General features: G+C 46.2%; 1 protein-coding gene across 1 annotated transcript; it reads right to left on the reverse strand.

Annotated features, from left to right (window-relative positions):
- Positions 1-2,949: 2,949 nt before the first annotated feature.
- FOXO4 (forkhead box O4) lies at positions 2,950-20,295 on the reverse strand. The gene is made up of 3 exons (XM_064713188.1): positions 19,839-20,295; positions 8,384-9,616; positions 2,950-4,205 (listed from the first exon to the last, which is right to left on the reverse strand). Exons 1-2 carry the CDS (start codon positions 20,220-20,222, stop codon positions 8,402-8,404), a joined length of 1,599 nt encoding a protein of 532 aa, XP_064569258.1. The 5' UTR covers positions 20,223-20,295; the 3' UTR covers positions 2,950-4,205; positions 8,384-8,401.
- Positions 20,296-20,673: the final 378 nt, after the last annotated feature.

Raw genomic sequence — 20,673 nt, forward strand, 5'->3', positions numbered from 1 at the left:
GCTATAAATAAGCAGCTAAGTAAGAAAATTAACAAATTCTTATCTACATAAAAGCTTTCTAGGCATTTCTTTTGGAAAAGCTGATTAGTGCTACTTGCTTCTATTATGACTCTTGTTTATGAATACACCCAGGCTCTGGAATGCTTCATTCCTCTCATCAGGATGATCTGACTGCTGTTTTTAAAGCAGCACAGGATAGGGATGACATGATTTTAGACACACCAGCAAGGAAAATTAAGAGCTCCCAGAAGCTTCCAATTTTCCAAGCTCTCACATGAAGCTGGAAGTACATGCTTGGAAGTAAAATATGCTTAAATTATAAAGAAAGTTCAAGCAATTTGCTAAACCCAAGTGTAAATAAAAGCAACAAGTCTGCCTCCTACTAAGCTCTATGGGTTTGGTTACCTGAATCCTTAGTGGCCCTGAGCTGCATGGTGGCTTCAATGTTGTGTAAGATGGCATTTGATCCTCTGAAGATGGAGAAATTTGTTGCCTGAGCTCAGGGAGGACAAGGAACACAGCATAAAGGAATGCTTTGTGCCAAGAGTCCCCTGCCCACTCCCCTCAGGCACTTACCCAGGAGCACCACTCCCCATGTCACTGGCCCCTTCCCTTCTCACCCCACTCACAGCTGCTCTCAAAATCCCCAATCCTTCATTAGAGCAAAAACCAACCCAAAGTATGGGGCCCGTGGTGCTAATGCAGCATGGAGAGCCACCAAGACATGAGCTGGGCTCCAGCAGCAGCAAGCAGCAAATGCTTTGGGCAAGAATACAAAAAACTGGACAAGTATTGAGCAACCCCCTGCCAGGTACAGCCTGTCTGCAAGCAGCAGTTTAGGAACTTCAGAGTCTCCTGTGTCCTATGAGGAAGCATCTCAGGCTAAAACAGCTCAAGGTTCATGAAAATGAAGTGTCTGTAGAACTCCCAAATTCTCTGCATCCCTGCCCTCTGTGCCCACAATACAAGCTATCCTGCTAAACATACAAAAAAGAAGTTAAATTGCTTGCTTGAGCCTGCAGCATTACATTCATGGTTTATTGAGCACTCCACGAGTCTTCTGAACACCATTCTCAGCACTGGGGCACTCTCAAGCTTCTTCAACCACTGACAGCTCCTGCTGTGTTGAGGAGACACAAAGCACCTGCACAGACTGCTGCAAGGCAGAAATGTCACTGCCAGGACCCTGGTACAGCAGGACTCCAGCCACAGGTGCCCCTATCTCCAGTGTTATCTCCATCAGTATGGCCAGGGGAATATGGGAGAAAAATAGGTATGTGCTGTATTCCTTACTCAAAGGGTCTTGTCTGAACTCACACCAGAGCAGTAACCATGATGAATCCTGGGTTACACCTCCTGCAGCAGGATCAGCTCAGCTGAGGTTATGCCACAATCCCTGGGGTGGTACCTGGGAGCTCAGGGCCAGGCTCTCTGCAGACAGGGATCAGGCCAGCTCCCAGGGCTGTCACAGTTAAGGGACACTCTGTAACAGCCTGAAGACAGCACCTCTTTCCCACAGACCAACCCAGCCAGAAACAGCTCACAGGTGGTCTGAAGCACTGGTTATTAATACTCTCTTTTCTATTGCTTTGGGTTCCATTTTCATGGGAAACGAGCCAAGACTCACATTAAACACGACCACACTTACTGGTGCCTTGTCCTTTGATACATGGCTGTGAATCCTGGGCAGCCATTCAACCTGCTCTGTACATCATGGATCAAGTTTCCTCCAGGACCCAAGCTAACAAGGCAGCATATTCTGTGCCAAACAACATAAATCTCTCCAGTCTGCTCACTGAGCTCGGAGTGGCTGATTCTCACGTGTGGCACGTGCCATCAAGTGTTGTGAAAGGGCATCTATCCACTTGTGTAATGAACTAACTCCAGTGAGAATGTTCATCCATGCCTCAAGTGCACAAACTCTGGGATTCCAGCTTAGGAACTGCCTTTTTGTTTATTTGTTACAACGAGGTGTGGCCAGACATGTAGATTGTGGGCAAATTTGAAACATCACTGGGAGGTCTGCCATGAAGGCAGCCTTCAAAACAAAGGTTATCAAACTATTCAAGGCTTTGATGGCATAGCATGCTGTAGATAAGACTTTTGAAGACTCCTTGTTGGAGGTAACCAGGCAATCACTCCATCTCCAATCTCCACTCAGATTAAAATGAAAACAGAGCAGACAAGCTGGTGAAACCTTGTGGCTCATTGCACTGCATAATACAAACTTTCTGAACTGAAGCCATCTTCAAAAAGGACTGGAGAATCTTTCTGCCAGATCAAGTCTACTAGAGCACCATGAAAGCATCATGTCTCCCACAGATCCTGCCACTGCAAACACCAAAACAGTGTTAGGAACATGCCATTAATGCTCTGAATTTATCACTTAACCCCTAATTTCTGTTCTGCAAGAATACAGAGCAGGATCTCAGGTGGACCCCTGAGGGTGAGCCTACAGGCTTCAAGTTCCCCAGCAGTAGCAGAAGCTTCAGCAAGAAAACAAAACCCCTCAGAAAGCAAAGTGAGCTACCAAACCCAACTGACCATGCCCTCGGTAAGGGCCATGCAGAGTGTCAGCAGATCTGGCACAATCCAGTCCACACCATCTCCTCAGCAGGCCAGGGAATGTGTCCTGTGGATCAGCTGCAGGCAGCTACTCAGGGATTAGCTGAGAACAGCACTGTTAATGATTAGCATTCCCTCCATTGTGCCCTTGGCTTGGCAGGAATGCCCAGCCTGAGCAGCTGTGGCTGGAAGCCCTGCCAGGCACCTTCCCTCTGCCTCTTCTGGGGAGAGCAGCCATTCTCCAGTCACACTGCTGTGTCCTTCCCACTCTTCCAACATTTTCAGCTTCTTGGCCCAAAATGCCTTAGGCTGCCCCCTCCCATACTGTAGTGTTATCAGGTATGAAGGGGACAGATGCAGCAAATTTGTTTTGTTTTTTTTTTTTTTTATCCAATAATCTCGTTTTTCAATTAAAATATATAATATATATTCAAAAAGGTTTAGAAAAGCTTCTATGTAATTTGCACCTACTTTTACATATAGATTACAATAATGTACAACTCTTCCCCACAGTGGTTTGAAACCACGGGGAACTGCCAATTTCTTCCCCTCAATCATATACATCATCAAACATCAGATGTGTTTGTTCCTAATACAGCTCTGAAAAAGAGTCTGTCACTGTTGCCTTCTCAGACAGAGAGATGCATAATAGGGACACACATTACATTGGCTTCATGTTCACTGTAGAAAGTTCCCAGATTAGTAAAAAAATATTTTATCTATAGAAAATGCCCTTCTGAAAAGCAACCAGGGCTCTGTTAAGGCCACACCCAGGCTTTCCATTTTGCTGCTGTAGCAAGACAGATCAAAAACAAACCCAAAACAATGTTTTTTATGTCCCAGAAAGCAGCTACTAGCACCTGTGCTTATTTTACAGCAGCCTGGTGTATCAGGAAAGTGCTGAGAACAGCATAGGGACTTCTCAAAACATGCTTCTGATTCAATGGGGCTCAGTTGGCACAGTGAAAAACTCAGTGTCCTCCTGTTCCACCCAGGGGGACAGCTGGAAGCCTTCTACACCACGAGAACCACCCTTCCCTGCAGAACAATGATGGATGCTCCAGTGATGGGCACACTGAAAGCACCCCCTGAAACAGCACACCCTTCTCCCACAGGCCTTCTACCAACAAGCTCCCACCAATTCCTCTGTGGGATACCAAGTGCACATCTGGTGGCTTAATCACAAAGTCCAACTACTTTGCCCCATGAGGCAAGCCAAGCGAGAGCAGAGCCAGCCCTCCACCAGTCTGAGGCACTGGGAGACTTTCTGCTGGAGCAGAGAGAGGAACAGCCAGTGAGAGATTCCTCCAGCAAACCCAACTCATCACACAGGAAAACACTATTGCCTGGCACAGAGGCTTCTGGCCCAGGTTTTTACCAGGGCTCCTCTTTGGACATGGGTTTCTCCAGGTGGTCCAAGGCAGGGTCAGGTTTGTAGGAAGAGCCATGGCACATAACAGGATTATTATTTTTGAACTCTTCCTGTTGCAGCCAGATGCAGGTTGCCCCTTCTTCCCAGATGGGCAGCCCTTTCTGCCCAAGGCATGGTGTGCAGGGAAACTGAATCCAACGTGCTCCATTCTCTTCTCTGCTGGGGTGGGAAGTGAAGTCAGAACCCAATGTTCAAAACCTGAAGGACACTAGGAAGAAGAAAAATAAGAGTGACTGGTTAGAGCTCCTCTTCAGTGAGAATCCTGGATGCATAGATAAGGAGTTAATTACTACCAATCTGCCTCTACAGAACAAACAGACCACAAGAAACAGAGATCAACAGAGTCAAGTGGAGGATGCAATTGCTCAGCTCCAAGCTTCAGAGTATGACTGAGACAGAAAGGTCAGCAGTAAGTATTCCTCCTGTAAGCTGACAGCACCAACAAGGCTCTGCAAGATAAGGAAGTTTAAAGAAGGACTTGGCTAACACTAGAGGCATTGCAGGAAAGTGGAAAATTACTCTTCACCTTAAACAACCACAAATATCAATTGGTAGGGAAAAGACTGTAAAGACCACACACAAACTGTTTATGCTCACCCACTTAGAGAAATCCTGTCTCTACTTCCAAATAATTAAACATTTTTAGATATCTCAGTCCCCCCAAAATCTGAAGATCTCTTCTCAGATCTTCTGCCTCACCTCAATAAAGCTGTCACAACTCATTGAAACAAGCCTTGGAATAAGTCTAAGCTGACTTAGGACACTGACATAAAACCACCACTGTAGGTATATGATCCACTTTGAAAGGCAAAACAGCAAGATAAATGTAGGGCATCCCAGCAGCTGCATTCAGTAACAGGGAGCATGAAATAAACCTGTGAAAAGGAAAAGAAACCCCAAAAACTACAAAAGGGAATCAGCCCCGAACAAGAAAAGACAGTAAATTAAAACAGAAGCCAGAGCAATGGGCTGCTTTGGGAAATTGAAAGTTTATGAGGGTTTTATTTATTTATGTTCTGTCAAACAAAAATCCAATGTTTGGAGCAAAGGGAATTTGACAGAGCAAGAAAAGCATGAATCCGGACCAAACTGGGCAAGGGATAAGAAAGAGTTCTCCAGACTCTGAAGCCACAGGGAGTCTAACTGAGTAAGTAAAAATAATTAACTAACATACACCACAAGACTAAATGGATTCTACACTCACCAATGAGACAAAAGCTATAGCACTTCACAAAAAAGGCAGTTCTATTTCTCTGCTGACTGTCTTCCTCTGTGGCTAATAGCTCAGTTTGTGGGTGCTGCATCAGTGCTGGGTAGAGACCAAGTTTCAATGTTTGATCTCTAATGTCCATGCAAAGAAACACAGGCAGGGTTCAAACAGACTCCTGGTGAAGCTGTGGACAAGCTCTTTGGCATTTAATGTGCAAGAAGAGGATAAAATCATGGGAGCTTTGAGCACCAAGGGTAACACCAACTAGCTCCTATCTTCCTAAGTGCTGCAGATAAGACTAAGTACTCTTTCCTAAAGATATCCTCTGGTCTACAAAGAGAAATATTTCCCCAGTTCCCTTTCATTCTGGCTGCTCAAGTTAGAATGTGATCACTGTGATTAACTGATAAACACGTTTTGCTCAGCATTATACCCATAAATGACCCAGAAGGCCACGAGTTAGGCCCACAGGAACTACTCAGAACAGCTTTTTGTTAGTGATCACTTAAGAATAGCTTTTGCCAATGTGAATTTAACACAGAGAAAAGCACCATAATAGAAAGGATATGAAAGGAAAAATGCCTGCCACACCAGAGCAATACATAGCTTTCCCTGAACAGTGACTTCCAAACAGGGATCCTAGGAACTCACTGCAGTAAGGGACAGCTGACAGTCTTGGCCTCCTCACAGACACTGATGTCTGCAGCTCACTTGGTTTTGAACTCGTTGAGAAAACATTCTGCCTTTTTTCCCAGGAACATTCCTCTTTCTCTCCACATGTGCCCTGCTCTCCCTTTGCTAGAAACCTGATTCACCTCTCTGTCTGGGCAGCCTTTTTGCACAATACTTGCTCTCCTTTGGGGAAAAAGCTCCCCCTCATCCCACTCCATGGACTCCAGGATACAGGCAAAACAGAAAAGCTTTGCAAAAGGCAAACAAAATCTAAGGACAGAATAAAAGGCTCGAAGCAAAGCACACTGGCAGGGTGTGGCCTCTCCTCCTGGGGCAGCAGGGCTGTGACCAGAGCACGTGGGAGCTACGCTTTCTGCCCAAACACAATGGGGGTTCAGAACTTGCTCCAGATCTCACTCCTTCATGTCCAAAACATTTCCCAGAAAATATCATGTGTGGAACAAAGAAAATCCAAGGGTTTTAACATCACTAGCTCCTCTGTTTTGATTAAGCAATTCACATAGAATATAAAATGGGGCAAGAACATAACCATGCTTTAAGAGCTCCTGTTCTCCCTCTTAAGCACTTCATTATATCCACATTTTCAACAGTACTAGACTCTACCCTTGGATAAATAATTCCTCAGCTTCTCTGCTTTACACTCTTAAAAAATAATCTATACCTGGTATGCTTTAAAGAGAGGCCTTGTCTACCTGACCCAGGACAGCCTGCATATGTTTTGAAAACACTTCTGTGAAAAATATTTCATCCCTGAAAAGTCCACAAATATAATGGCCTGCACTAGCATGGCATAAAAACACAAAAGCAAACCTTAACAAACAAACAAAACCAACACAAAAGCTCAGAACAATATCCAATGGAAACACTGCTCAAAAAGCCATGGCCTCTGCCACTAACTTGCAAACTGTCCTAACACAGAAGGATACCATAGTTTGTCAACCCAATTTTGAAACCAAAATTTGAAATCGAAACTGAGTTTCTGTATTTCACCTGAAGATAAGATCTTTAAATTAAGACACTCAGTAATTCAGCAAATGCAGTTACACACATCACTATAAAAAGTCCCGTAAGAATACATAAAAGCTTGACTGATCCTCCTCTCCCTACAATAAAGAGATCTGTTAGGTACAAACAGAAGAACACTACCAAGAAATGACATCCTAAGCAGTGGGATGTGACTTGGAATAAGGGGGATTTAAAACCTCAATATATAGTCATGCATCAATATGTTCACACAGTTTAAGTAACACCAGCTCCAAGGACAGCATTTCAGTCTGTCTGGACCCAAGGCAGTTGCAGAGAATGGCTGCACTGACAGAGGTCACCTGGTCCAAACCACCTCCAAGTGACTCAGGTGCCTAGGAAAGAGTATTAAGGCCAAGAAGATGATAATTTCTGTTCTCATGATTTTGAAGCTCAAGGGCTTCCCAGAATGACACAGTATCTGCAGTTTGCCCTCACTTCTGCCTGCTCAGCTGGACAGTATTAGCAGCTGAATTTGCAACACTAACAAATACCACATCTGCCTCATAAAAAGGAAATATTCTTGGCAAGGCTTCCACTTTCCCAACCAATATCCAGTCTATGCTCCAGCCTGTCCACTTTCCATCAGCTAACTGAGTTCCCAGTGTGAAGCAGGCCTTCAGCTCCAGTTCCCTAATTCTTCTACTGCCTCTGCTTTAAGTGTTTCAAGTCAGGGTGTCACTGCCTCAAAAAAGAAGATATTTTAAAGTCTTGCTGTCATATACACTATTTGCAAAACTGACAATTTGTGCAAATATGACAAATTGCTGAAGAGGCAGCTTTGCAGTACATGGGACAGCACTAACACATCCTTCTTCCTTCCACCTCCATGCACACTGCAGACTCCTGTTTCCTATTCTAATAATGGGAAGCAATTGAGTAGTTAATGCTGGTGAGCCAACTTACCTGACTTTCCAGACACTACCCCAGGTAAGGGCAGGGCAGGAGGTGTGATAAGAGTGACTGTGACCTGCTACACACAGACCAAAACAGACAGCCCTGACATGGGCATGCTTTGTACTACACATCCTAGAGAATTCTGCAGGGATAATAATAACCTGGGTAGAAAACACAGTGTGTGCTTGGCTCAGTTCAACCATTCTGTATGTACTGGTGGATGTCTTTATTTATGGAATCAGCACATGCTCTCATGTCAACTGTAGAGCTGTAGGCACTGCCTGATGTCCTGTGATGGAGTCATCTTGGGTGACAGGAGACAACAGGAGCTTCATTCAGGTTGCTGTTTTATTTCATAAAGGAGCTGACTACCTGGTAAGTAAGCTAAATTCACCTACCTTTAAACAGCTTTTTCTCCTCCTAAAAGGGAACATGAGCCTTCCAAAAGGCTCATGTTCCCTTTTTACTATGCTTTCAAAGAGGTTCCTTTAACTGCTGCAGAGCTGGGCAAAGGAACCGTCCCAGACAGGGTTGCTGGTAGCATTTTACACAACTACACCTACCTTTTTGTGCTCCTGAAGTTAACTTGGTACCCAGGTATGGTTGGAGGCCTGTGAGGTGCTGGGATAGCTGGGAGTAGGCAGAATAGGTTCAAAATTAAAGTCCAGTCCTCCATCCATGAGTTCACTGTTGATTATGTAATCCATATCACATTCAAGGTTCTCCATGTACATGTCAATGTCCAGGTCAGTGGGGAGCCTGTCCTGGTTCAATCCCAAGGGAGCAGGGCTGGCAGATGAAAGGAGCCCTGGACTGCCCAGCTGGACTGACTGGGCAGCTGTTGCAGAAACTGGAGCCTTCAAATTGGTGATGCTGGCAGTGTTTTGAGGAGATGTCACTATGGGAAGCGTTGATGGCAAAACACTGGCACCGACTGGTTCTGCCTGCTGCTCTGCAGGCTTTCCTCGTGGATTGCCTGAGCTCATCTTACTCTGGGCAGCTTGTCCACCCAGAAGCAGAAGAGTTCGGCTGCTCATCCTGTTACCAGTCTGTGGGAGAACTGGATCCACCTGAGTCATCATAACATCCCTTGGAGGCGGAGAGCTGGGTGTCAGAAGAGCTTCCAAGGTCTGAGGGGCAGAGAAATGGCTGACAGAACTTTGCAGTGAAATATCAACGGGGTTAAACAGGGAGTTGCCAAAAGTCTGACCAGCTGCATTTGGGCTCTGCAAGGAAAAGCTGGAATCTCTCTGGATCTGACCACTGGAGGCAGATTGCTGGGTGGACAGCACAGATGAGCTGGGAGACATCAAATTTAAGCCATCGATGAGCTCGAGCTCCTCGGTCACAGTTGGTGGAACATTGCTGGATGCACTGGAGTACACGAGAGAAGGAAGCAGCTCTTCATCGTGGAGGTCATCCTGCTCTGTCAGGATGGGAGAAAGCCTGGCACTGATGGTGCTTGCATTGGAACTGGTTCGAGGCCGGAAGGTGTTCCACACATCAGAGTCCTCGGTGCTTCTCGAGGACGGGCTCCCAGGCCACTTAGGAAACTGAGAGCCAGGACTGTCAGCAGAGGATTCTGGAGCAGACTGGAGAGGAGGCTTCTTCCTGGATGCTTTACCTCTGACTTTTGCAAGTTTGCTGCTGTTGTCCATGGAGGCAGCTCTTCTCCTTGGTGCTTTTCCACTTTTGCCACCCTCAGGATTGAGCATCCACCAAGAGCTCTTCCCTGTGGCTTCATTATGGACTTTAATAAACTTGCTGTGCAGGGACAGGTTATGTCGAATAGAGTTCTGAAAAAAAAAAAAGAAATAAAATCCACAAAATGTGAGGACCTGACAATTGACACACCTCCCACTTAGAAACCTCACAAGCTTAAACACATTCAGACAGTATGCAGAGAAGAAAGTTATAACAAAAAGCTATCCATAAAAACCTGCTATTTCTGTCTGAACATGCTTTGCAGCACTAGCAAGCAGTGCCATGTTTCACTGCAATATCAAGGGTGAAGCTACCATGACAACTAGCAGCTTTCAGCTAGCAAAATACTAACACAAAGGAACTTTAAAGACCATACAGAATCTGCAAAAAATTAGGCATGTCACAGAGCAAGAAAACAAGTTCTAAAATACAACCTGCAATTTCAACGTGAGTCTACCTGAATTAAAACTATTGCTGTTCCCACCCTTTTGTCAACCCCTTTACCCAGCATAAGCCTGGCTAATTTTTTTAATGTTTATATGGCCAGTTTTCAGTCAGAGTCAAGCAAAGCATAACAGTAAATAAAACAGACTGGGTGAAGAGAAATGACAAAACACTTCTATTCAGTGAATCCATTAACAACACCCCAAAACTGGAGAAATGGGAGAGAAACTTCAAGGAACAAGAGTCCTAGAATCCTGGAGACTGGCAGGCTCCCTCTGCAAGGAGGCTGTGTGCTTTCCTTGGTGCATGTTCCTGACAGGGTAAGATGTTCAGTGGATACTGCACTCCCACACAGTACATGCCAGTTTTAGCCTCTTCCATCTTTCTGCTGGGTAAGACACACATTCCCTGCCTCTCCCAGCTCCCTCCTTTTGCTTTAGCTTTGCTGAAAACTGCAAGCTAACATGTCTGTACACCATCATCAAACTCAATTTTCATCCTGCAGCTGATAAACTCCCCAGAATTTTAGAATCAGGAAGCAACAATTTCATTGTTTGAACAGATCCTCCATAAACTCCCCTTGAGGCCTATGAATTTATTTGATATCTGCACTTAATTTCTTCAGATGGCCAAATTACAAATGATTAAAAGGTGCAGCATTGGAAACACAACAGGGGTCCAAGCACAACATCTTTTTCATATTAACTAAGTTATATAACAACCTTCAGTTTTCATGCATACTCTCTTTAATTCTGACCAAATTAACTGTGCATTTATCATCTTTTTCCACCAACTCTCAACACAGTTCTTTCCTGTCTGCTGCTTTCCCTGTCCCCACCCTTTTCCTCTCGGAAAAGTCCTCCCCATGCTAATTTTGGCCACCTCACTAAAAGTACTGTCCTAGAAAAAAGGAGACGCAGATATATTAACAATACAGGCAAAGTGGAAAGATTTTATGGAGATTGAAGGAGATCTGAGAATCATCCTGGCTTAGCTTTCATTTTAACCTTTGGCTGTTGAGGATTTGGAGAAGACTGGCTGCTTGCTGCAACTGGTATCAAAGAATACACATGTTCTTAATTGGAGAGTGACTGCAGAGCCAGAGCCTGATGGAACATGTGTCAGTCAATGCCCTTACACAGTTTTATTACTTGAGCTGTTCACAGTAATAAGCTGTACAACAGTCCTGCCTGGCATCGTCTCTGAACAAAGCTTTCCTTTCCTTGAAGTGTTGAAACAAGTAATTCAGACTGTGCACTGTTTCCTGCAAGGCTGCTGCCTTCATTTCCAAAGAATCCCATCCCTTTTCCCAGGTAAATGTGCAAAACTTTGAATGCACACTGCTGCAGCAATAAGAACCACTAAGTTGTCACTAATTCTTCATTTATTCTCCTGAAAGTAGCCTGGGAACTCATGATGGCATCTTGAGTATCATAAGAGACAATTTGTGCAGCTAATTTTTGGCTGAAAAGCAGCTTGAAATGAGACATCTTGGAATAAGAATAGAATTCACATGAGCACAATGAAGCCTGGTACCTTTTATAAAACAGTCCCAAAGTGATTTTACATGTTACTGCTGAACTGACATAATGGCAAAGCTGTAGAAACAGATAATTGCTGTAGCACTCCTTCCTTCCTCATCTTCAAGCTCTCATCCTTCCGTAACACAAGCATCTGTGACGCTATAAGCAGTTCAGAGAGCAAACCAAACTGAAAAGCGGCCTTATCCTTCCTTGGAAACCACTTTTCCTGCCTCTTTTATCTCTGTTCCTTGAACTACCTCACCGTGGGGGTCAAGCACCGAAAACTGAAGAGAACAGAACGTGTAGTTGGAGGCAGAGGGAAAAAACCAGAACATTTCTTTCAACAGGGTTAGCTGCTATCTAAAGTGCAGTGCCTAAGTTATCACTTGGCAGCTCTCCTGCACACTGTGGGAGGCAGCTCAGCACTGCAGCACAGAGCCCCAACTCACCTGCAGGACCCAGCTTGGCTGCAAGGCTGCTGGCTGGAGCCCGGAGTGTCCCAAACTCCACCTGGACCCACACACCCAGCAGCCTGAATGCACCTGCTAGTGATTCAATACTCCCAACACATGGAGGGCACCCTCCAATCTCACTGAGAGAGCCAGGGACAGATCAATGATGCTAAAATAATCACAGACCTGCAAGTCAGACCTGACAGAAGAGGAAATGACAGAGTTCAGTCACCCGGGCAACCCTGACATATTTCCTTTCTCGACGTTAAGCAACCCACACCAGAAACACACAGATGACATTAACTTTTTAGATGCTCAATTTCAGCAGCGTGGGAGGCTCCCAGTTGGTTTAAGCATCTGCAAAACACACCAGGTCTTGACTCTGCAACTCTTTGATCATAGAGAAGCATGACCTGAAGGAAGAGGTGCAGGCAGGAATCCTTCAAATCCTTAGGAACATCTTCAGCCCCTACTTAGGGGAGGATATTGTTATTTATTTAGGTATCTTCCAGTGGTACTTATGACTGCACAATAAGCATTGCCATTAAAAAAATGCCAGTCTGTGTCTCTAAATCCATCATAGATCAAAGATGATTCCTGCAAACCACATTCAGACAAAACCAGTCTGAAATCAAGGCCAGATAGTATGCAAAAAAATCAAGTTTGGCTAGAGACAAACTTGTACATTGAAGGGTGGACCATTGCCTGGGTCATAACCACTGTGTCTTCAAACTAGGATATATGGACTAGCCACAGAAGTGTGGCTAGGAGCTTATGCAAACTACTCCCTAAATCTTAGTTACCAGAACATTAAGCCTTCTTCTTTGATAAAATCTCCTGGCCACAGTTAAAGGACAGCAACACTTGTCACCATCAAAACAGGCTTGCCCCTGCAGCAACATCAGTGCTGCTGCATTGGGATCCTGCCCAGCACCAAACACTGCTTTGGTCTCACATCAGGGAATTACCACAGGAGCTGGCAGCACAACCAAGCCACTGCCCTGCCCAGTCAGCCTCATGGGCAACTGCCACAGATATCATGGAAAATGCTCAGCTGAAGTGATTACAGAAGACTGCAACCTTTCCAGGGGACTGTACAGCTTTGTAGGTACAGTTGAGGTTCCCTACCATAAAACTGAAGTTTACAGTAGCAGAAGGAGGCTCTTGTGCTCTCCCCAGCAGAGCTGATCCCTGCAGCAGTGGTGCACAGCCTGGGCTAGCAGAGCACTCAGGGCCAAGCACAAGCTAAGCTCAGAAAGACAAGACAGAGCAGCTACCCTTCCAGGAGACACAGTGGCTTCCTTCCTTTCCTGGCCATTCTCCCAGGAAACATCATGTAGTTTAAACTACAAACCACAGAGGATCAGATTTCTTAACAAAAAGTCTCTCTAAAGGATGAGTGACAGAAGGGGAAAAAAAAAAAGAAGGAAAATACATGCAATCACTGCAGCTGCCTGTAATACACTCTCACTGCCTTGGAGGCATACAAAGAACTTGGTCTCATCCCAGTGCAGGGCCACGTTCCAGTGCCAGGCCTATAATTGTGCTGAATTATCATTTGCCATGGCATTCTTGGGAGGCTGCAAGGGGAGAACACTCTGCCTGCTGTATTTGCCAGTGCCTGTCTCAGCCACTTGGCTCCAAAGGCTTCAGGAAAAAGTTCCTTGTAGAGATTTGCACCAGCAAGTAAACAAGTGCTCCAGAGCCAGGGAGCTGAAACACTTCCCCAGCAATCCCCTTCCAGAAGGCACACACGAGCACAGACGTCAAGCTCAGCAGACAGGGATCTCTATCTTAGGAAGAACATTTTCCTTTCTGTAATCTTTCAGTGGGAGGCCAGAAGAAGAAGATCACAGCTCTCTAAAAAGCAAAGATTGAGGCGATTTACAAGACAGGCAGGCATACACAACAAAAGCTGTTTAGGATTAGATAGAGCAGAAGAAACTTGTTGGAACAAGTAATACCAGCAGCCCAGGAGCAGCCTCCTCTGAGAACTGCCTGGAAAACTGAGCTGTGCTGCAAGGAATAATCATTCAGCACAGCAGCTTTCCAGAAAAAAACTGGCAAGGAGCAGGGAAGAGTAGCAGCAAAATCTTCAAGTAATTTAACTGGCATTGTATGAAGTAGATGAATTTTCACCAAAAAAATGAACTTTTCCCAACTCTTGAGGGGAACAACCACAGTCAACAAGGCCTCAAATTAAAAAAAAAATCTCATATTTCATGCTTCTTTAGTGCATTACAACAAGAAGGGCCTATTAGTGTCACTTTAAGCAGGGTTAAGTGTATGTTGCTACACTGTGATGGCTGGCCCTCTTTACAGCTGAGTACTCATCAGTTTTCTTCCACCTGGAATACAGGACACCTGGTGACCCCACATGTGCCCTACTGTCCTACTTCTGTGCACTGCCACCAGCCTCATTTTCCACACCCAGCACTCAGCCATTCTCCCACCCACAACACCTTGCCATGCCCAGCTGCCTTCCTCTCACCTCACCCACACCAGACCATTTAAGGACTACTGGGATTAAAAGGTAAAATACCCTGTTAAGAGAAAGATAATGGACAACATCCACTTGTATTCACTAGGCTTCCATCATGGACTCCTCAGTATGGCATCTGAACAAGCCTCATTTAGGTTGTTTTTCATTTCCCCCTGCTTTAAGGAAAGCCAGTTGGGTTGCCAGCAGCTGGGTCAGGGAACATCGCACTGCAGCCAGCACTAAGCACATCACCAACAGCCCATGAGGTAATGGCAAAAGTCCAGCAGCTTCCAGCCACCCTCAGCTACACAGGATTCAAACAGCCAGACCCTCCCTCCCCTTTGCAAGGCAGCAACTTCCAAGAAACCAAAATAAACCAAAACTAACAGAGAGCAGCACCTACAAAACCATTCAAGAGCAAGTGGACTTAAATGACGTATCAGTGATGACAGCAATGACATCAATATTCCAATTCAGTTTAGAATATTTCTTCATTTTTAGTGTCAGAAGATTTAATGGGAATTGTGTCCTTTCAGGCACTCAGGAATAAACACTACAGGCTTTCTCAGCACAGCCACAGAAAGCCTTTCTTCTCAGACTGAGGTCAGTGGCTCTGTGCAGCACAGACACCCCCAGACTCCACCTTGTGCCTCACCTATGCACAAACCTGCACCAGGATGAAGGTTGGGCAGGATTACACCTTGCTCAGAGCCACGATGCTGAGTTGAAGTTTTATGTATCCTTTTGGTTTATGGCATCCATTCAGTTTTGGCACAGTGAGGAAACACAGAGAAATATTCTGAACGTCTTCTGAAACCACTGCAGCCTTTCAGTAAATAAAGGGGCGCTACAAGGAATCAGGAGAGGAACTGTTTACAAGGAGTGATAGGACAAGGGTGAATGGCTTCAAACTTGAGAGCAGGTTTAGACTGGATATTAAGCAATTCTTCCCAGTGAGGATGGTGAGGCCCTGGCACAGGTTGCCCCATCCCTGGAAGTGTCCAGGGCCAGGCTGGATGTGGCTTGAAGCAAACCTGGTCTGTTAGAAGGCATCCCATAGAATGAGATGATCTTCAAGGTCTCCTCCAACCCAACCCATTCTGTAATCCTATTATCGTGCAATTACCATTACCAAAAGTCAAAGTAAGCCCAGCACTGCCACCAGATGTTCCTGTCCAGGTAAAGGGTTTCTTAGTGAAATTAAAGTAGATTCTCCTGATAATGATTTGGCCCCTTAGTGGTTCAAGTTAAGAACCTAAGGTTTTGACAAATCTGAGCAAAATGAAATAATCTTAAAGGATACAGGGACACACCAGCAGCTATAAAGAAACAGCAAAAGTGCCTATTTTAGGAACTTATCATTGCTTATTTGCAGATCTGAGTTCAGAAAAGAACAGAAAGGTTGTCTGACTGATAGTCAGCACACCGATAAACTTCTCAACTTTGCCAAAACTAGTGTTCACATGATTTTGTGTCTACTGAACTGGAATTTATTTGCAAGGCATAAAGATAGCCTGGCAGAATCTACCAGCTGCAGCACAGCAAAAATAGTCCAGAAGATGTACAGGCCTCCTTTTGTCTGCTGGTCTATTCTCTTTCATGGGGGAGCTTCAGAGGGCCACAGGATGAGCAGCTGCTCCAACCTGAGGGAGCTCTGCACATGCTCTGCCAGGAGATCAGAGAGCCATAGCTCTGGGACGGGCTGGGACTGTCAGGGCCAGCACTGAAAGCCACTGGAGTGACTGACTGTGACTGAGCCCTCAGCCAGGTCTCCTGATCCAGCTGGTCAACATGTAATATCAACATGTAGTATCAACCACAAGGCTGGAATGGAAGGCTTTTCAGGAAATGCTGCCCACTTTAACAAAGATTAAGAGCGAGACTTCTGTTTTAGATAAACAGAACACTTGGTAATTTTTAATTCGTAATACAGCTCCTTGAGCTGTTGCATATATATATAAACACACACATACTATACACATATATGTGTATGAGGGTACATATGTTGTGTATATCCATGCACGCATTTGAAATAAATAGGGAGCACCAGGATGCAGAGGTGTGACATCAGCTCCCCATAATTAGTGTAACAGCGCAGAATAATTTGTTCTTTGTGTTGCATACATAGATACATAGGTGACATCTGATTTTTGTTTCAGTGACATACTTTTGGAGGGTGAAGAGGATGGCTTTAAAGTTTATTCTGTTCCTACAAAGGAAAAGACAAGAGCCTGGGGAGAATAGACAATTTGTCTCACTAAGAAAGATGAGTCCTTCTTGTTCCTCACTGTGCCAAATTTGCTTGTACACATGGATGTAACAACCAGTGCAAACTGCTTCTCTGCAGGGTTTTTGCACTTTACCCCAAACCCTCAACACCTTCCCCTTGCAAGTAATCTCAAAACCAAAAGGAATGACCCTCTTACTCATGGATACCCAGAGTACCCTGCAGAGCATCCAGGGAAGGATTATGAAGAAGCCCCAAACACCCCCTACAAGGACACTTGTGCCTTGCAGGCTGGTTAATTCTTAACTTCAGCAGAAGTCCTGCAGGGAAAGGACAGGCTGCACACACTGCAAATGTGTCCTTTACAAGGTGCTTGAAGCACTTCAGGAACAGCCAACTCCATCTTCCTCGAAAACACAGATTCTTCCGGAATTCATGGAGGTCACACCCTGGCAGCTGCAACAGCTGCACTTCCCCCAATTGTGTAGTGGAGCAGGACAGGCTAAATTAATTATGAAACAACAATGAGTTTATGGAGTTTATATTAACTAAAGTAGATTAAGAGTTTTTAAAGACATATTGTTTTTAATTACTTAATCTAAATTCTCTGTTAAACTGCACTATATAAAAATAAAATGTATTATCAGTTTGGCTCTGTCCAAATGAGACAGAAATGCCAGAACTTTAGAGCTGTACCACCATCTTTACAGGCACCAAAATGCTGCAGCTGCCTTTAACAGCAGCTTCACATTTATTTCCTTTATGTAAAATCATTCATCTCAAAATTGAGAGACCAGTAAGATAACTCAAGAAGTTTTTCCTTTACTTTACAGATTAAAAACACCCAAAACATGCAAACAGAGCTTCACAGCTCTAAAAATAACAAGAATAAAACAACAACAAAAAAAACCCCAGGCAGGTCCATTCCTCAAGTGAAGACACACCTTTTGTTTATCCAGTTTGTCTTAAATATGCACGAATTAATTTTGCTCCAAGTCTACAAAACCCAAATTGAACTGACTTGACTGAGTCCCCATCTGTAAAACTGTAAATGTCTGACCTCCCTTCACTTAAGGGATCTGAATGCAAACAGACTAAGGTCAGTAAAACAAACAAACCTCTTGCAAACCCACATAACTGTGAGTTAACAGAAAGAAATACTAAAAGTAAGTTCCATGGTCACACATCCTGCCAAGCTCTGCCAACAGGATTTTGTGAGTGAGAAGGAAAGAAAATGTATTGTATTTCTATCATGATTTTCTGTTTGCTGGTTAAATCAAGAGCTTTAAACTGCCCTGATCATAAGACAGGCTGATTCCCACCACAGTTGTTGTTGTTCTGCCTGCCCTCATCTTTCTTGGCAAAAAGTTTATTTTTCTTCTCCTTCTAAAGCCAGAATTATTCTGTTCCCAGGCTGAAAAACCACACTAAAAAGTCAATCACAGAAAAGCTACGACAGCATCTGACCAGAAATCTCACTCTTGTGTATGCATAAATTCTCAAAGTGAAATTCTGGATTTAAATCTATCTGTACATGCCCCAAAAGTGACACATTATTAAAACAGAGAGTAACACCAATGGCTGATGGTCCCATTATACATGAATGGATATAACAAAAGAACAGCCATAGTGGATTAAGCCAGAAGTGTACTTATTCCAGCATCCAGTCCAGCAGGACATCCCCACTATATTCTACCTTCACCACAGTACCTGGGGAGCATTTCAGAAATCACAATGAGCTTTAATCACAGGCACTACTGCCCAACAGATACTCGGACATATTTCTGACAAGAAAATGCACCAGTTCTGTTATATTAAGCCAACTGTATGCAGGAGCAGCAGAACCAGGAGAGCAGCCCTAGCCTGAGGAAACAAAAACTATCTTCCACTAAAAACACCAAAACCCAAGCACTGTCCCAAATCAGAACTCAGTGTGCAGAATCCAACCTATACATACGAGTAACAGAGGACAATCCATATTAGTTAAACTAGATACACTCTCTAGGAACTGTCAATGAGTGATAAATGGAAAGGTGAAACGTTTTGTATTGACGTGTGCCGGCCCAAGCTGTGACAGCTGCATCCCTCTCACCATGTTTCTACCCTCTGGAGCAAATGTTTGCACTCACACCACCACGTGGTGTGCCACTTCAGACAGCTGAGCCAGCTGAAAGCCAACCTACCAGAAACTGACGTTTATTTATTTATTTACTGTCTGAAATTAACTCTCTGTCCTCACCTACTGCTCAGTCAGACAACTGGAACACGTGGCTGGAGTCACGGAAGCCCAAAGCCCCAAACCGTGCTGGCTGAACCTCCTGAAGAACTGCAGCATGGATGAGCTGCTAATAAATACTGCAAACAAGAGTGTAATTCCAGTCTGTGGTGAGAGAGCAACAGATCACACTCTTCAGAGTCCAGTCTCCATGGCATCCGCTCCGATACATCAGGACAGGCTGAGGGGCTATTTTGCAAGCCAGCTCTCACATTTCCCTTTCTCTTTGCTGGAACTCTTTAGACTAAAGATAAGGGAGCACAAGGTCGCTATAGGCAGAGAACTGAAACAGTCTGGAGCTCTTTTAACAGAGCCCTGCACACACCTATTTCCAGAATGAGAGAAGACACTGCTGAGCCTTTAGAGCAAAATATTGCTTTCCCTTCTCCAAACTCCAGCAAAGGCCCCCATCATGTTCCTGGAAACAGGACGCTTTTTCAAGAGCCCTCCTTGAAAGCCAAGCACGCCTGCTATGACACAGTTATTTATACTGAGCTTTAACAACCACGTGACAGAGAACTGCGGCCTTGCGATTAAAAACCCTCCAGCCGAGGCTTTACCCTGCACAGAAACTCGGACACAGCCGGTTAAATGCGTCCCTTCTCTGCTGGAAAAGCTTCTAAACGCAAAGAGCGCAAGGGGCAGCCTCGCAGGGTCATGCCACAACCAGCCCAGCAGCTGCTCCGGCTGCACAGAGCCGATGCTTGGGCTGGGTCTGAGGCCCCGGAGCTTTCAGCAGAGCTTTTAGCCCAGGCTCCGCAGTGCGGGCACCGCCGCCCCGAGTGCAGCCCAGCAGCAGCAACAGGTGAGCACGGAGCGGGCGGCGGGGCGGGCCGGGGCACCGGGGAGGCGCCTCCGCAGCCGCTCCTCGCCCGGCCCCGGCACACGAGGCCGGTCCCCCCGTTACGTACCTTCCAGCCGGCGGAGCTGTTGCTGTCACCCTTGTCCTTGAAGTAGGGGACGGAGCGCACCATCCACTCGTAGATCTGCGCCAGCGTGAGCCGCTTCTCGGGGGCGCTCTCAATAGCCTGGCTGATGAGCTCGGCGTAGGACTGGCTGCCCCAGGCATTGCGCCGGGAGCCGCCCTTCCGCGCCGCCGCGCCGCCCGCCCGCGCCCCCTCGGCCCGGCCGGGCCCCGCCGCCGCGCCGCCCGCGCCCTCCTCCGCCGCGCCGGCCGCGCCACCCGTCTCTGCCTCGGGCCGCGGCAACGGCCAGGTGCAGGAGCGCGGGCGGCTCTGCGGCTCAAAGTCAGGGTCGATGTCCGGCGACGCCGCGGCCCCAGCCGGCTCCGCCATGGGCGCCGCCTCAGCCCCGCCGGGAGTGCCGGGCCCGCCACCCCTTTGTGCACCCCGGGCCCGCTGCCGCCGCCGCGCCGCTCTGTTTACCAGGGAGCAGCGCCGCTCGCCGCGCCTGCGCGCGCGGGGCACGCCGGGAGCGGTAGTCCTGTCAGGGCGTTAACAGGCAGTCATGCACGGACGGTGGACTACAGTACCCAGCGCCCCCTGCGACGGAGGGCGGGGCGTGTCCCACTACGGATGAGCGTGGCAGGCGGTGCGTTGATGTGACTACAGCTCCCAGAGGGCATCGCGGCGGGCAACGCTTACATAACCTGCCAGGCCCAATGCGGGCCTAGTCCCCCCACGATAGCAGAGAGGTGATAGTGGCGTGATGGCAGCAGCCGCGACGCGGCCGCAGCTCCTCCGCCCGCCTCAGAGTGTGCCGCGACACTCCGGGTAAGCCTGAGAG

The sequence above is a fragment of the Zonotrichia leucophrys genome, chromosome 4A, assembly GCF_028769735.1.
Source record: "Zonotrichia leucophrys gambelii isolate GWCS_2022_RI chromosome 4A, RI_Zleu_2.0, whole genome shotgun sequence".
NCBI lineage: Eukaryota > Metazoa > Chordata > Aves > Passeriformes > Passerellidae > Zonotrichia > Zonotrichia leucophrys.

Excerpts from the sequence above, each read along its gene's own strand:
- FOXO4 (XM_064713188.1), bottom strand. The coding sequence starts at position 20,222 with ATGGCGGAGCCGGCTGGGGCCGCGGCGTCGCCGGACATCGACCCTGAC. Across the intron at positions 9,617-19,838 it reads ACAGCTCCGCCGGCTGGAAG|AACTCTATTCGACATAACCT; the intron begins GTACGTAACGGG and ends TTTTTTTTTCAG.